The 16,888-nt window shown below is 41.4% G+C and overlaps 1 protein-coding gene across 2 annotated transcripts in view; it reads right to left on the bottom strand.

The window, feature by feature from the left end:
* Positions 1-1,933: 1,933 nt before the first annotated feature.
* Positions 1,934-16,888, bottom strand: part of rarab (retinoic acid receptor, alpha b) — a 29,851-nt gene continuing 14,896 nt past the window's right edge. For both annotated transcript variants that reach the window (XM_078269207.1, XM_078269209.1), the window contains 8 exons: positions 13,361-13,515; positions 12,420-12,561; positions 10,985-11,145; positions 10,626-10,802; positions 10,243-10,447; positions 9,914-9,981; positions 4,859-4,949; positions 1,934-4,297 (listed from right to left, as the gene is read on the bottom strand). In XM_078269207.1, the coding sequence (XP_078125333.1) occupies positions 4,014-4,297; positions 4,859-4,949; positions 9,914-9,981; positions 10,243-10,447; positions 10,626-10,802; positions 10,985-11,145; positions 12,420-12,561; positions 13,361-13,515 (1,283 nt within the window). In that variant the 3' untranslated portion in view covers positions 1,934-4,013. The remainder of the gene's footprint in view (positions 4,298-4,858; positions 4,950-9,913; positions 9,982-10,242; positions 10,448-10,625; positions 10,803-10,984; positions 11,146-12,419; positions 12,562-13,360; positions 13,516-16,888) is intronic.

The raw sequence follows: 16,888 nt of genomic DNA, 5'->3' as shown, positions 1-16,888 counted from the left end.
ATAGTGACTGGTTACGTCGGTGGCATTGATTCTGAATTTCCCCACGAAGCTGATCACGGTTAAGCGTCAGTTGAACTTTTCATCTCCAGTCCTATCTGTATCTGTGAGGAGTGGCGCTGTCCTGAGTTGAAAGACTACTTTACGGCTTTATTATCGAGTTCATAGGCGTGTGTGTTCGTGTCGGCCGCTGTCCATTTCCTAAGGTTCTGAAATGCGGACAATTTTTGACTATTTTTTTTTGGTTTTTTTAAAGGGCGTGCGCCTGTGAACACCCACGGAGGAAAACATAAATCGGCCCCCATGACACCATTTGCAACAACTCGACCACCTCCCCTGCTCCTTCAACCACCACACCTGCTTCCCCCCCCACCACCACCCTCTCATTTCTCTCTGCTGTCCCCTGTGGTCGTGAAGAAGTTTGTTTATTGTAGAGAATTGTTAAAGGTAGTCTGTATATGCGTGGAGATGAACTGTTAACCAGACGTCGCGGCTCACACCGATGGCAGTCGGGGGCAACTGGCATCGGTGGCTTGGACCCCGTCATAACTGCTTGCAGTTCTAGTTTTGTTTTACTATTATATATGTGTTTGGATGTGTATATAGACCTCAAAGCAATGCAGGTTTCCTTTTTAGGTTTACTTGAAATCATGTGTAATGTACCTGGGCTTGAACTAATGCAAGTTGCACACCTTGTATTTATTATGTAAGTTGCCTTTGCATGCCGTTCAGTTTTATTTTGCTATTTATTTGAATGTCAATATACCTCAAAGCCCATATTAATGCAAATTGTCTCTTCACCACTAAGTCACACTTGTTTTATATTTCCTTTTTAGATTTACTTGAATACTGTGTAATGTACCTGGGCTTGAACTTGAAGCAAAAGTGTAATTATTGCAAGTTGTACAACTTTTTGTATTGGTTTTATAAAAGATGTTTGTTAAATTTGCACTGTAAAAGTTCTGTATTTTGACCTCAATTGTCTTTGCATTCTGATTCCGCTCAACTAGGTAGTTATCTGGAAATTAAAATGCTAAGCTAAATGCTAAACACTAAACCTGCTTTCTGAAACGGACCCCTGGAGGGGTTTGCTTGGTGTTGACTGACCCACCTCGGACTCTGCATAGTTCAGCGTTCGGGAGACGACAGCAGCCTCGGGGACCGCTCCGGTGCTTAATTAGCTCCGCTCCGTCGGCGTCCATGCTAGCCCCGTTGATCCGTTGTTGTCGCCGTTCAGACGACAAGTGTATACGAAAGTTTGTAGTGGGGGAAACAAGCAGGTCTTTGAGTCCTTTGTCTTCCGCAGTGTTTAGCCCTTCCAAAATCGCCAAATCGTCTTACACACCTGTGACTGTCCAGGTTAAATCAGCACACAACCACGTCCCCCTCATGTCACGTCAGTCTGACCCTTCCCACTACCTGAAGGGCCCAAATCAAAACAGTAGCCTCTCATTAAGGTGAAGTAATTGCACCTGAGGGGGGCGGGACCTTTCCATGCGGGAGCGCTTGATCATGTGATCTCCTTGATGGGGATTTATGACAGTTGTATTGTTTGAAGTAATGATGAAGGCCAGGGTCAATTCCTGGAAACAAAGACAATGGGTAATGGGAATATCTAAAAATATATAAATATATATATATATATATATATATATATATATATATATATATAAATATATATATATATAAATAAAATAAAATATATATATTATATTTTTTATATATATATATATATAATTCCTGGAAACAAAGACAATGGGTAATGGGAATATCTAAAAAAAAATATATATATATATATATATATATATAATAATATATAAATAAAAATAATTATATATATATATATATAAATATATATATATATATATATATATATATATAGCGTATTTCACAGTGATCACCATGGTTTAACAAAGAGCACGCATAATTTAGGATATAAGGTAATCATACATTTTTATTAACTCCCTGTATTTTCATATTTTCCAGTGAGTTAAAGAGGACAACAGTGAAAATCGACATTTGTACCTGACAAAGTAAGGGATGTTGTAGTGAGACAGTGGGAGTGACAGTTAGTGGTGCACACTATAAAAACAAAATACAGCTTGTATTCATTTTGGGGCAGCACCTGTCATCCCTGATGATGACATTTCCATATCACCTTAATAAAAGTATAATTCTGCAGAGCTCGACAGCTCTAGTGCCCCAGCGGGTGTAACTTGTTACCGGATGAGTAGTCTCGCATTGCCAGACCTTCCTCCACAACGCTGCTAAGGAAGGTCTGGCTAGTCCACGCAGCATTCCGGGATAGGAGCAAAACGTGCTCTGGTTTATTGGCATTTCTTCAAACCAATCACAATCGTCTTGGGCGGTGCTAAGCGCAGGACGGAGCCACGGTGACTCTGCAAAATAGCCTCGGGAAGGAACTTGTTTTGGTGGAACATGTGTACTTCAAAGGTTGTTTTAGTCGTGCAACAGAAAACTCCGATTGGACAGATAGTCTAGCTAACTGTCTGGATTTACCCTGCAGAGATCTGAGGAGCAGTTAACAATAGTCCTCAGAAATCCACAGAAAAAGTTTAGAAGCCAACACAAAGGAAGAGGAAGGTGACGGACATCCGGGGGCACCGAAGCAATTCTGTAGATGAAACATCATTGATATAGACTGCCAGATGGGAAACCTCTTGTGAGGCGGTGTTTGTACTCCTGGTTAGGGCTGTGCAATTAATGACATTTTTAATCATGATTACGATTTTGGCTCCTAACGATCACGAAAAACAGTAATGGAGAAAAAATGACTTTGCACGTTACATTTTTGCAAGTAAACTCTTTTGTCTTATCTTCTGAATGAGAAAAAAAAAAGTATTAAGGGAAATGTCAGAGTTCAAGGTGTTTTCACTTTGGATTTGTTTAACTGTTTCACTGTTTTTTAACCTCAATAAATGCAACATCTTTCCAAAAGTCAATATGTAATTGTGTTAAATAATCGGGATTTCAATTTAGTTCAAAATAATCGTGATTAGGAATTTTTTTTTCCACAATCCAGCAGCCCTACTTCTGGTATCACAGTTTGTCCACCAGCGGGCAGACATTGTAATTACTTTAAAATGCAAAGGTCTTATGTTTCACAAGAGAAGTCATTTGAGTGGCTTAAACTCCATCATTCTTTCATTCATTCATGGAAAAAAAAGGAAATCCATTTCTACGGATGATGATGCAAAGCGACACAGAGAAATAAATTTAGGCATTTGCCTAAAGTGATAGAAAGTCTCCAATTTACGTTTACATTTTTGATTCCAGTGGAAGAAAATACAGTCAAGGATTAATATTTCCCCTGATTTGTCTGTGAGGGAAGGGGTGGGGGGTGTGGGTATATATTGTGTTAGGTATATTATGATGGGTAAATACTGTATATATACACACATGTACATTTAAGAAAATATCTTATTGTATAAGTCCGCCTTACTCCGACATAACTTCTTTCACAGCCTTTTTTATATACAATATATTACACGTACTGATTCTGCGTACTATACATGACTTTTCATAAGGGAGAACATGTGTGATTTATGAGGAATCTTCTTTATCAGTCCGTCCACATTTCAGAATCTCCATACTTCTTCATTTAGGTTCACACAGTCTGCATATAATTAACCTTTCAGGCATGTGAAATGTTTTTTGTTGTTGCATTTAATGTAAAACCATGATGTCTGAACAACAAATCAAGTCCTCACGGTGTAGTTTACCTGCTTTCATTCAACCTCACACCACCTAGAAATTCACTGTTGCCTCGCTCCTGGCACCCATACTGTACAGTTTCATTAATGTCATGGACCAAACATGTCCCCAGTAACCCAGAGAGTTTATGGGCTCACATTCAGACTTTTTGTCTTCCCGATCATCTGTTATGAGGTGCAGTTCTTTCAGTCTGCTGTGTGGATGGTGTTCTGGCAGTAACACGCCGTGCGGTGGGGGGAGGAGGGAGTGCTGTGTGGAGCATAGGTGCTGGGTGTAGGACTTCAGGTGGTGGGGGAGGAAGACGAGGAAGAAGAAGTAGGCGAGCAGGGCACGGGGCTCGGGCTGCGAGAGCGAACTGATTTGGGAGACGGACGTGGACGACAGCTTCCGACCTCTGTTTCATCCTCTTCTCTGCCTCCTCCTCTACCTTTTCCTCCTGCGCCTCCCCCTTTCCCTCCCCCGGCTCCGTGCCCCTCCAGTCCCTCAGAGTTCTCCAGCATTTCCTGGATGAGGGGAGGCATGGAGCCAGGTATCTCCATTTTCAGTGTGATCACTCGCTCTGCTCCTGTGAAAGAAAAAGAAAAAAGGCAGAGAGAACAAGTTCAGGATAAGAGATTATGTCATTATGTAGGTGGACCTGGGCTAAGTCCAAAGTCTAGGGTTTGAATATTCGTTCAAAAAAACCACAGAGGTTCGAAAATATTAGAATATCTATTTTTTGTGCATTATGTCCATAAGAGGGCAAACCAATACAACAGGAGACAGAACTACTTGTGGAACATCAGTCCTCTTGCTCTCTCTGGAGCGTGCAGGAGACAGGACATCTCAGAGCTGTTTGTAATATGGTCATAAACAACTGAGTCTCTAGCTGTTCCATGAATTTGAACGTGGCTGGAGAAGCCTGGGATTGACCCGCCAACCTCCCGGGTATGGGGTGACCATTCTTCCTCTGAGCCAGAAGCACCCCATAGGAAACCCTCCATTTCAAAGCACCCTCACTAAAAAGTCGAGCAACCCCATAGTACCAGCAAAAGAAAATCTCTGGCACCGCCACTGCACGCAAGTAAAATCGCCGGCCATCACTTGCGTGTGTGTGTGTGTGTGTGTGTGTGTATGTGTGTCTCACCCTTCACACTGATGCTCCTGAGGTCAGTAATCTTCATCAGTATCTTGGGGAACATACAGGGTTTATCAGGCCTCCTCCTCCGCACATAGATCTATGCACACACAAAGTAAAAAAATAATTTGTTTATATTTATGTATTTAATATAAATCAGCAATTACTATCATAACATTCCCTCTGCAATGCTATTAACCACTGATGCTTGAGAGAACTGATACCGATTTGTTTCTGTCATACCACGCTCTGCTCCTTAGGTTATGGTTTTCATTGCGGTATTGATTCATTGTTTCCTGTTTTAATTTGATATACTCACCTATCCTATGGTTTCAAATCACTTCACTTCCTGCCCTTGTGTGATCGTCTGCCCCGCCCTAGTTTCGCCTGTCCCTCATTACCCTACCCTGTGGTGGAGATGGCAGAGTGGGTATGACACATGCCTTTGGTGTGGGAGACCTGGGTTTGATTCCCACTGTGATACATCAACCAATGTGTTGGTGAGCAAGACACTTAACCCCTAGTTTCTCCAGAGGTGTGTGGTTTTGACATATGTAGCAATTGTAAGTTGCTTTGGATGAAAGTGTCAGCTACATGACATGTAATCCTTCCCTTCCTAGTGTATTTAGTCTGTGGCTGTGTTCCAATAGTCCTCTTTGCGTTAACTGAGTGATGTGACCCGGAAGTATTCAAGCGGCCGCCATGATAGGAGCTGGTCGAATTCTCTGAATGATAAGGAAAGGTGTTTCAATGCTTCCTTTATTATCTCATTTAGCATAGGATACACTGGACCACCCTTTACTAAAGGAAAGGAGAAGAATGCCGCCACACAATTCCTTGCGGCAGCAACACTTAAAGGGACACTTAATTTGGTCGTTCATAACCAGCATATTAACTCCTAAAACAGACGCCTGTCGTTCAAGAAAAAGGGATATGAGATGTTTTTATCCCGATGATGATTTTAATTCTACATTTTTGAAACTTAAGAATGATGATAGATACAGTATGTGCAGTCAATTTGTAGGCCTAACACGTTATGCCAATCTTGCATAGATGTAGCAATATTTTCATCATGGTTATTGGGATTCATGCGGGTAAATATGAGTGGACAGGAGCGTGAGCAACCATTCTCAATGTGACAACCTATTTGTTTCACTTTTGTGACTGGTAGCCTATCTTTTTATTTTTAAATTTCAATTCCAGCGAATCCTCAATGCAAGCTAAAGTTATCCATGGTGTTCCACAAGGCTCTGTGCTTGGACCAATTCTGTTTACCTTACACAGTATATGCTTCCTCTAGGCAATATTATTAGGAAACACTTTGGGCCCTATCTTGCACCTGTTTTTGCTAGTTTAAGTTGTCAATTTCCCGTCCAGCGCCCACGTTGTTTAAATAGCAAATGCACCTGCGCCCATCTTTGCGCCCATGGGCGTGCTGGTCTTACAGGGAGGTGTGTTCAGGTGAATTATTGGCGTATAGCTATCTTGAGGCAGCCGGAAGTGATTGCGCCATTGGCCAACAAAAACCTGGTCTGAAGTCAATAGCGCAGCATTTCATTGTTATTTTAACAGCGAATTAGTAAAATGTGCCTAGGCTCGTGCACAGCGTGCGCATACTATGCTTGTTACACACACACACACACACACACACACACACACACACACACACACAGGGAAGCGCAGCAGCACACAACATGCAAAAGATTACACATAAAAATATTACAGTGCAAATCCGCCATCATAATAGCAATGCGCCAAGGTACAAACGCACCTGGTTTTTAAAGTGAATGGGAGATGGCACTCTGATTGGTTTATTGCATGTTACGCCCAAAACACACCTATGAATTAATGAAGACACTAACTACATGTGCCCGGCGCTCGGACCCTTTTTCCCCTCGTCAAACTAGCAAAAGTAGATTTGGACATGCCCTAAACGCACCTGGCCATGCGCTTCACGCCGTGCGCTTAGATCATTAATTTTATTAAAAATAGATTTATTAATTAATATTAATTATTAATTATCATAATTATCAACTTTGACTGTTATGTAATGATAGCCAATTATAGCTATCGATCAAGCAATGTCAAACTAATTAGTTGCCGTTGCCCTGGACTCCAGAACCACCAATCTCAGAGTTATCTTTGATCAGGATATACCCTTTAAAGCCCACAAAAAAAAATTAGGTGCATCCTGTCTCAAAACGATGCAGAAAAACTAGTCCAAGCATTAGTTACTTTGAGGCTAGACTATTGTATTATTATATTGCTGCCCCAATAAGTCCCTTAAAACTCTCCACTTGATTCAGAATGCTGCAGCACGTGTACTGAAACTAGGAAAAGATATCATATTTCTCCCGTATTAGCTTCTCTGCACTGTAATCCAGAATTTAATTTAAAATCCTCTCCTGACCTACAAAGCTCTAAATGGTCAGACTCCATCACATCAAGAGCTCATAGTAACCTGTTGCCCCACTAGAACACGGCGCTCCCAGAATGTAGGGTTACTTCTGGTTCCTAGATTCTCCAGGAACCAGAAGCCAGAGCCAGAGCCTTCAGCTATCAGGCTCTTCTCCTGTTAAACTAGTTTCCAGTTTCAGTTCGGGAGGCAGATACTGTCTCCACATTAAATATTAAAGTGTTCATATTATGCTCATTTTCAGGTTCATAATTGTATTAAGAAGTTGTACCAGAATAGGTTTATGTGGTTTAATTTTCAGAAAACACCATATATTTGTTGTACTGCAGATTGCTGCAGCTCCTCTTTTCACCCTGTGTGTTGAGCTCTGTTTTAGCTACAGAGTGAGGCATCTCACTTGTATCCCCTCTTTGTTGGGAGTCACACATGCACAGTAGCTAGGTAAGCACTGCTAGCTAGTCCGTTGCAGAGCATGAGGGCGTGCCATGCTAGCAGCTAGGCGAGCATTATAACGTGTGTTACAAAGTGACCACGTTTGTCTCTGAAGTAAATGCTGGACTACAACAGAGCTGTTTGGAGCAGTTTGTGAACAGTGTTTTCTGTTGGAGATGGTAAGTCCCTTTGGGGTGGACTTTGGGATTTTTTTCACTTTGTAAACTTATTACATGCACAAAAATGATATATAACCCAATACAGGAAAGGGGAAAAGCAAAAAAGCATAATATGAGCACTTTAAGCTTTAAACTCTCCTCGTTGATAAAGCTTTTAGTAAGGACTGGCTTTCTCGTCTTACAGATTTCTCTGGATCGTGGTTGCAGCTGGTGCCAAGGTCCTGCTTAACGCCCTGCACTGCTACAACTATTATTACTAGTCATAGTTCTATTATCTTTAGTGTTACAATAATAGCCACCGTTCATCATGTCATTCTCTTATACCCACTGCTATAATTAATATGAGTCATATTTCTGTATCTCCCTCTTCCCCAACCCGCCCACCAAGAGCCAGGGTCTGTCTGAGGTTTAGGCCTGTTAAAAGGAAGTTTTACCTTGCCACTGTCACACCAAATGCTTGCACTTAGGGGTGATTTGCTGGATATTTGAGTGTGGTCTAGACCTACTCTATCTGTAAAGTGTCCTGCGATAACGTCTGTTATGATTTGACACTAATATTGAATTGAATCGTATTCCTCTTTGCTACAGAGCTCCATTGTTGTCCAACCACTACTAAAAACACATCAATGAGCCCGCTTTTGCACTGTGTGACATGCACACTGTAGTTTATTTTGACTCAATCCCATATACACCATCCCGCTGCCCCAAATACTCACTAGAGCATCAAATGTGTAGTAATCTGACCCTGACAAATGTACCAAACAATAGCAAAATTCAATCCTGTTTGAGAAGCCTTAAGCCCTGTATAATGAACTATAAATCTATTTTCAAAGACAGTTTTAGTTACAACAAATAGACTTTGTGCTGAGTGACACAGACATGGTAGGGAAGTCAAAAAGAAGAAATTAGGGAGACGGACTAACATATATATATATATATATATATATATATATATATATATATATATATATATATATAGTATATATATATACTATATATATATATATATATATATACTATATATATATATATATATATATACCATATATATATAGATTATAGAATACTGCGACCTTATCCTTTCACCGGGTATCACTGTCACTGTGTCACGAGGCAATCCATTAAGAAATTGCAGTAGCAGCCAACGTAATAATAACATAGATTAATATAGTGCATTTCATGAAACTCACGGACGCTTTACACAAGTACAGGGGGACAAGAGAAAAGAAAATAGTAGGCCAACACAAACATGGACTAAAAGGAATAAAACATCCGCGCTAAATGGAAAGGCAACGTTATTTAATGTCGGCTATTGACGTACAACCACATCGCGCAATCTAAAGTTATTTTATGAATGAAATAGACATATTACATACTTGAGGACCAATTCGGGGACGTTTTTGAATCATTTACAATACCGTAATTGTCTCCATCTGGTGAAAGTCTGACCGAGAATGACTCGATTTCGCTGTCGTCTTTCCCTTTCAGCTTTTAGTTGTTCTTTGATTCATTTCCTTTTTTTCTGTGATGGCCCTGCCCCAGTATCAGCCATAACTACAGCAGATATTTCCTAAAATAAAATACAATTAGGCCTACATAAAGACATCTCCTGCTACCTTTTACCTGCATACTCACCAACACAGGCTTTTCCGGTGTTCAGCCGAAATCTGTGACCCTTCAGAATGTGTGCTCTGTAGCGCTGTCTACCTGCCATAAATCATTTTCTGTCTTTGCGGGAAAAATCGGACCCGGGCAGAGTAATTAATAAAAACTATATAAAACTAGAGTTCTTTTCATTTTTAGTCTCGTTTGCTGTTACAGGTCATTTATGATCATCAGATGGAACATTACACAGTCACAGAAACGTGTACAAGTTACATATAGTCACTTTAACCAAAGCCTTCAGTTATGTCTAAGTGCTTTCTATAAGTAGTACTTGTTTTTGTATTGGAAGTGAAGGATGTCTTCTTCTGGAATAAAAATGCAATACTATTCTGTTAGTAACAATAGTACTATAACAATAAGTAGGTGTCAAACCTTCAAGGCTTCAAGCATCGGCTCCTGAAGAACATCCACCTTCTCTGATTCCTCCAGATCCTGACGATCTACACACACACACACACACACACACACACACACACAAAACACATTAAACGTTTACAGTAAGTAGCCAACAAAGAACATTAGTCTGTACAGCCCTACCCATCATCTCTATGTGAATGTGGGACTCAAGAAGGCAAAAATAATATCTGTCCTTACACATTTCTTCCACCACAGCACTAACACTAAAGCAACTCTGCATTCTTTGATGATTTTCTTTTATTGATTATTTCATTTTGATATTCCTGAGAAATCAAGTGCAGTACCTCCACAGAGGAGGCAGATGGCGCTGAGTAATCCCGTCTCTGCGTCGTCCATCTCCAGCGGAAGCAGCTGGTTGGCAAAGGAGAACACCAGGTCTGTGAGGGGTCCGAACCCGGCGTTGTGCATCTGGGTGCGGTTCAGAGTCAAACCGTCGGAGAAGGTCATGGTGTCCTGGTCTGGGGTGTAGCGGGTGCAGATCCTTAGAATCTAAGGAAAGGGGATACGTTGGCCGAAAGCAGAAGAAAACAACCCTTTGTATACACAGCTTTCAGCCGTACTGCAACTGTGTATTTCCAAATGTGGAGGATTTGTCTTTGTTGAGGAATCGTTTCGTGTAACTTGCTCTTACGGGTGTGTTTATGTGCGACAAAAGTGATGAACTCACCAGTATGTCGAGGCAGGCGGATTTGAGCAGGGTGATCTGATCAGCAATGGTTAAGGTTGTGAAACCAGGGAGATGCTTGGCGAACTCCACTGTCTTAATGATGCATTTGGTGGACAATTCGCTGAACTTGTCCCAAAGACTGACGTCCAGAGGGACACGGTGCTCCGAGCTATTGCTCTGGGGTCAGGTAAAGAATTAAAAAAAAAGACATTTTTTTTTTCTAAAAAGCTGAAGAAAACACATTCAGAGCATTGGCTTTACCAGTATGTTTGATTTGTTTTTTAGGTGTGCGTTATTAAGAATATTTTCATCTGCTTTTTAAAAAATTAAAATAAGCTTGTTGGTGTTGATGTGTGTACCGTGGTGTATTTTCCCAGCTGACAGAGGGAGGGAAATGTGTCCATATGGGCCCGGCGGACTCGTTCAATCATCTGCTCTGTGTCGGCTGACAGGACGTAGATCTCTGTCTCTCCCTGCCTCTTCTCCTCCTTCTTCTTCTTCATTCTGTCATTTCGCACCACTGATGGTGGGGGTAAAGATTGGAAGATTTAGCTCAGAGGTTTATGCAGCAGCTCGCATTGACATCTTAAATCAAGGACAACGAGGCTGCTCTTTCAAAGTTTTTCAAAGTTCAAATGTCACAGCTTCCCACTGGTCTGTACTTTGTTGTAAATCCTAGGGTGGAACTGAAAGACACTGGCATTTACCAGGCATTGAGGTAATTATATGGGAAATGAAGAATGCAGCACTTTTAGAGCCTGACATATATATATATATATATATATATATATATATATATATATATATATATATATATATATATATATATATATATATATACACTTTAGATACCAGGGACTGCAATTTCAGATATTTCATTGCAGCAATCAATTTGACCATTCTTTTGTAATCCTGCAAGTATACTGAAGCACAACAGTACATCTCTAGAGAACCCCTTTAAGATTTGAAAAAGCAGATGTTACAGTGTTGCAAGACACTGGTTCTTCTAAGTTAATGGTGGTGGTTTTGTGAGGCGTGGATCAACTACGAAAGGCCACCAGAGGGAGACAAATATGGAGGTTAAAACACATTGCCGTGCTGCCTGAGAGGAGCACTGATCTTGAGCTGTATTGCATCTCTTGCTTGAAGTATAGAAGTCACTTAGTGTGCTGTGCTCTGCTTTATTATTGCCATGACTAAGAAGCAATTTAAAACATTAACAAACATTAACCCTTTGCACAAGTGGCCGACCAATATGGATTTTTCCATGGCCGATGTTCAGAGAGCAGGGCGGCAGATGGCCGATATATATAATGCCCATTTCATGAAATACAAAATTGCTGAATTTACATGAATTTTTATTTTGTACTGTTATTGTCTGCATTGTCTATGTTTAGGGTGCGTTAAGTTGTGGGCCGTAACTTGCAGCACAGTTTTGAAAAACGCAAAGGAAAACCATTTTCAAAACATTCCGTTGTTGTTTGGGCGGCCCTTTAAAGGCTTCACACTTACACTTTCTTACTTACCTTTCCACAACCATACCAAATAACAAATCTGATAAATGTTTTACTGGTCGGGAGTAGGAATGGGGGAATGGGGGCTGGTGACTCCCATACAATAATTTCTCGAGCCCTGTAAGCTAGTTCAGCTGGTTGAAGTCATTTTCTTGCCTCATGAGCGCAGGCATCAGGCGATGCCGATTGTCTCAAAATGGCATTAATCGGCCCAATGAATCGGCCTATCAGTTCTTTACTCCACACTCAGAATGGCACTGCATCTACATACTGTACTCACACTCCTTGGACATGCCAACCTCGAGGCATTTCTGCAGACGACAGGACTGACACCGGTTCCTCGTCACTTTGTTTATGACACAGACTTTGTCTCGGTGACACGTGTACACCATGTTCTTCTGGATGCTCCTCCGAAAGAAACCCTGACACAGAAGAAATGGAGGCAATGACCGAAATACAGAAGCAGGGGAACAGAGTACAGCACAGCATGGTGAACATTTGGAGGTGCTGTTGTTTTAACCTCCAGTAGAAACAGGGACAACCTTGTACTGTATTAGAACCAAAACTGCACTATCAACTACTATCATCACAAACGGTCTAACGTGTGGCTGTATTTCATTTTTTAAGGATTCCAACGGCAGGACGTACAACAGCCTGCAGCTAAACACAGCGCAGACTCGCTCCACTTTGAAACACCGGGGCCACTGCCGTAGTCAGTTGTCGGAGAAACAAGGCTGGCGGGACCTAATGGCACGTTCAATTGCACCTCGCACCACCGGCATCGTTTAAAAAGTATCGTTTCAGCGCTGGTATCGGAACAAAACCCTGATGATCACTACTGCAAACACTTGAGGAGCGTGCTATTTATTGTTGATGGTCAGCTGGTAGCAGGTCAGTGCATGCGTCAGGGCATTAATTGCATACACAGATTAGTTTTATGTGCGTGTGTGTGTGCGTGTGTGTGTGTGTGTGTGTGTGTGTGAAGGATTAGATGAAGCAAAGAGGCTTACAGATCCAAGAGAGGTGCAAAGGTTGTGACCTCCTCGCTAACACGTTATGCAAACACTAGTCTGAGACTACACAGTAGTCTCACGAAGCTATTTTTCATTCGGGGGTTTATGGCTGCGGCCTGCATCTGTTCACATACGCGGCCCAGTTAGCCAGAATGAGCGCTGTAGTCTGTGTAGTGTCGGTGTAAGTTTAGCTCACTCATAGGCCTACCTTGCAGCCCTCACAGGCACTGACTCCATAGTGGTATCCTGAAGATTTGTCCTGACATACAAAGCAGGGCTTGTAGATGCGCGGTGGAGGCGGAGGTGAGGGGGGGCTGGGGACAAGCAGGTCCTCCCCTGAACTCGTGCTCTCAGTCTCTATTGCTGCATGAGGAGACAGAGGGAGGAAAAAGCAGGGTGAGTTACATTTAGTCATACGGCAATTATCGTGCATTTCTGTTAAGACTATCTATATTTCTCTGCTTTGCACTTAACCTGAGTTGTACTAAGATTTGGGAAACAATTACAATTTCATTTGATTTATTGGAAGTGACAGTGTCCCTTTTATTTGTGCTACTGCACGAAAATGCTTAAGGTGCAAGTCTGGAGAAGAGTTGAGTCAGGTGAGTGGATGCAGGTAAGCTAGCTTCCAGTCATAGATGGCAGCATCCTGACTAACATTTGTAATATTGTAAATGTGCACTGTAAAACCCAAGTATTTGCACATTTGCAGGTTACTAAAGCAGGGTTTTCCTGGCTCAGAATGGACCTTTGGGGGGTGGGGGACACATATTAAGCAGGGGGTCTGAGGGCCCTTCCCCAATGAAATGTTGAGCTTCAAACAATTTTTGTTTTCCTGCATTATGATACATTTTTAAACACCAATATATTTTTATTTACTACTATACTATACTACTATTTAATGCAATTACACAGAGTTTTTAACCGCTTTTAACTATAACAGAACCAGAACCGGCTGCCAATAAACAATTAGCTGAAGTTTCTGGGTACAGATGATACTTTATATCATACATATAAAGATTTTTGGAGGTTTTTTTTATGTTGTGATTAATATCAAAGCTGATTCAGGTTGAGTATGTTTTCAGCACCAACTGCCCTGTTTGCTGTCTCATAAAACAGCTTCTCAAAAGCCAACTTCTTATTTCAAATGAACCTGTCATTTCCCAATCATGATAGCCAGCTCAAAGTAACAGCTGTTCAGTGGAACCATTGTTTCTGCAACTCTGTGGCTTTTAGTTATGAAAATAGGTAAAAGGTTAACATCTAGGAGGTAAAGACACAGACTATACCAGCCCTGCTGCAAGCACTAGCAACACCAGCACATTTGCACATAGCACTTTCATTCTTACAGGAACTTTTTAGATTGTCGTATTGTCTGCACAGTCCTGTGTCCTTCCTTTATGTCCTAAGATGCTTCGTTGATCTTATGATCTTAAGTTTATGTTTTCATGTTGATTTTATGTCAATTTTAGAATAAAGGGGAACAATAAAGGGGACAATAAAGTGTTTTCTATACTATTCTAACACAGTTCCATAGCAACATTTTTTAACTGGTTAGGTTACTAATGAATTAAGGAATACTTTGACAATTTTGGAAACAGAATTGTTTACTTTCTTGCTAAGAATTAGATGAGAAGATTGATACCACTCTCATGTCTGTATCGCTCTGTCTAAATGTTACTTGCCGAAAATCTGCCAACCAGCATCTCTGAAGCTCACTGTAATTAACAAGTTATATCGTATCTGTTTAATACGTACAAAAACCCAGTGTTAAAACGGCACGTTGTGGTTTTACAGGGAGTTATGTGCCAGATGATTTGCTGGCCATGCGCAGTCTCCCAAAAGTGACAAAGTTTCCCAAAATACGATATGTGTATGTTGGTTTATAGTAATATGGTCTATTGGGGGCTCGGTAGATATCCACTTTGTGTTGTTGTTTGTACAATAAAAAAGTATTATTGGCTTCGGGGGGAGGCTTTTTTTTGGCCTAACTTGTATATCTGGGGTTTATGGGTCACCATGGATTTTAGAGCAGATAGTATGCCGTTTTTTCCACTACATGGTACCTGCTCGACTCGCCTCGACTCTACTCGCCATTTTTTGGTTTTCCATTATGAAAAAACCTGGTACCTGCCAACAGGTACGTTTTTTAGTATCACCTCCGTCGAGGTTCCAAGCGAGCTGAGGCGATACCAAAAGGTGACGTGAAAACCTGCAGACTACTGATTGGTCGGAGAGAATCGTCACTAATCACTGCGCCATCATTGCTAGCGACAGGCGGGGGCGTCCTGAACAAACCCGCCATTTTAAAATAGTTTAGCCAGCGGTGGTTTTTTGCTGCCTCCAGCTTCTTTTGAAACTAAATGTGTCTTCTGGCTGTGGCGACAGCCACATGCCGAGAGTCAAAAACAACACACCTTCGACGTTCTGTGTGTGTGTGTGTGTGTGTGTGTGTGTGTCGCATTAGGTCACGGCACTTTCCTGTGGCGTCGCTATGACGACCAGCCACGCTCACCTCACGCATGAGGCGGTACTAAATCTGCAATGGAAAATGGAGGACGGGGCACCACGGCTGAGTCGAGCCGAGCCGAGCCGAGCTGAGTAGAGCTGGTACTAGCAGTGGGTAAGCGCCAACAGATGACTGCTATCTGTTGTATCTCTGGCTTTAACAATAATGCTACAACATCAAATGAATCTGTTGAACAGAAATAGAAACATTATGGTGTATGGAATGGAGCATAATAAGCTGTAAAGCATGTAGATGTGTGATTTTTATGACACATTTGTCTAACCCGTTGTAAGGGCAACCTTCTTAGATAGTTTCATATTTGTTTTGAATGTGACAATGCACGCATAGTGAAAAATAAGAGAAAGTACGTGGCGAGCTATCAGGACGGCATGATTCTGGTCAAAATAAGAATCCTGCTTTTTTCCACTCAGAATTGAGATCATGCTTTCTCCTACAATTCTTAGGACAACCTAAAATATTATTGCAAATCCATATTGTCTTCATGCAGATAGTACACACACCATGATTCATTAGGTACAGGTAAAGGACACACTCCCCACTAATACAAATGATGCAGAATCATTTTCAAATAAAAAACTGGTTGTAGAGAGGCCTGAAACTGTCTTCGCTGACATGGGCTCCTACAGCTGGGTAAACCAAAATTTGCATGCAAAAAAGGCGACTTTTTTAAGAATGCTTCATCGTTGTTAAAATAATTTGACATTTATTTCACTTCAGTTCTGCCAGGTGCCATTTTGTTTGCCATTACTGTATTGCATATGTTGTTTGTAATTCCTACCATGTTGGCATAATGGTGTGTCATTAAACTCTAATCCCATCCAAACTCTAATCTCTGAATCACACATTGCTTCGGTGAGGTGAAAATCAAGGCGACGATCTGGTGGCTCTGCACAGGGAATGTGTTTCCATGGACACGGTAAAATCAACTTCAGTGGTTGGATTATACCTTGTCAAATGGTGACTTTCAGATGTGCAGCTCTGTAGTAAGTAAACCATAACATCCATCCCACTCCTAATTCTGCATCTGGGCTCATTTTTGTCAAAGTGGCTGTTATTTTTGCTCAGAGGCCTGGCAAAGACAGACCGTGACCCATTTTTAAGGTCCTGACCCTTCAGATTAAGATACCAGGAGCAGCCACAACTTCTCTGCTTCTCCCTCTTTCACTCTGTCTCCTTTAACCTCTAACCGAACACACACACACACAC

This window comes from Sander vitreus, chromosome 15, assembly GCF_031162955.1.
Source record: "Sander vitreus isolate 19-12246 chromosome 15, sanVit1, whole genome shotgun sequence".
Lineage (NCBI taxonomy): Eukaryota > Metazoa > Chordata > Actinopteri > Perciformes > Percidae > Sander > Sander vitreus.
The sequence above is the reverse complement of the archived record's forward strand: the minus strand, read 5'-3'. Positions and strand labels throughout refer to the sequence as shown.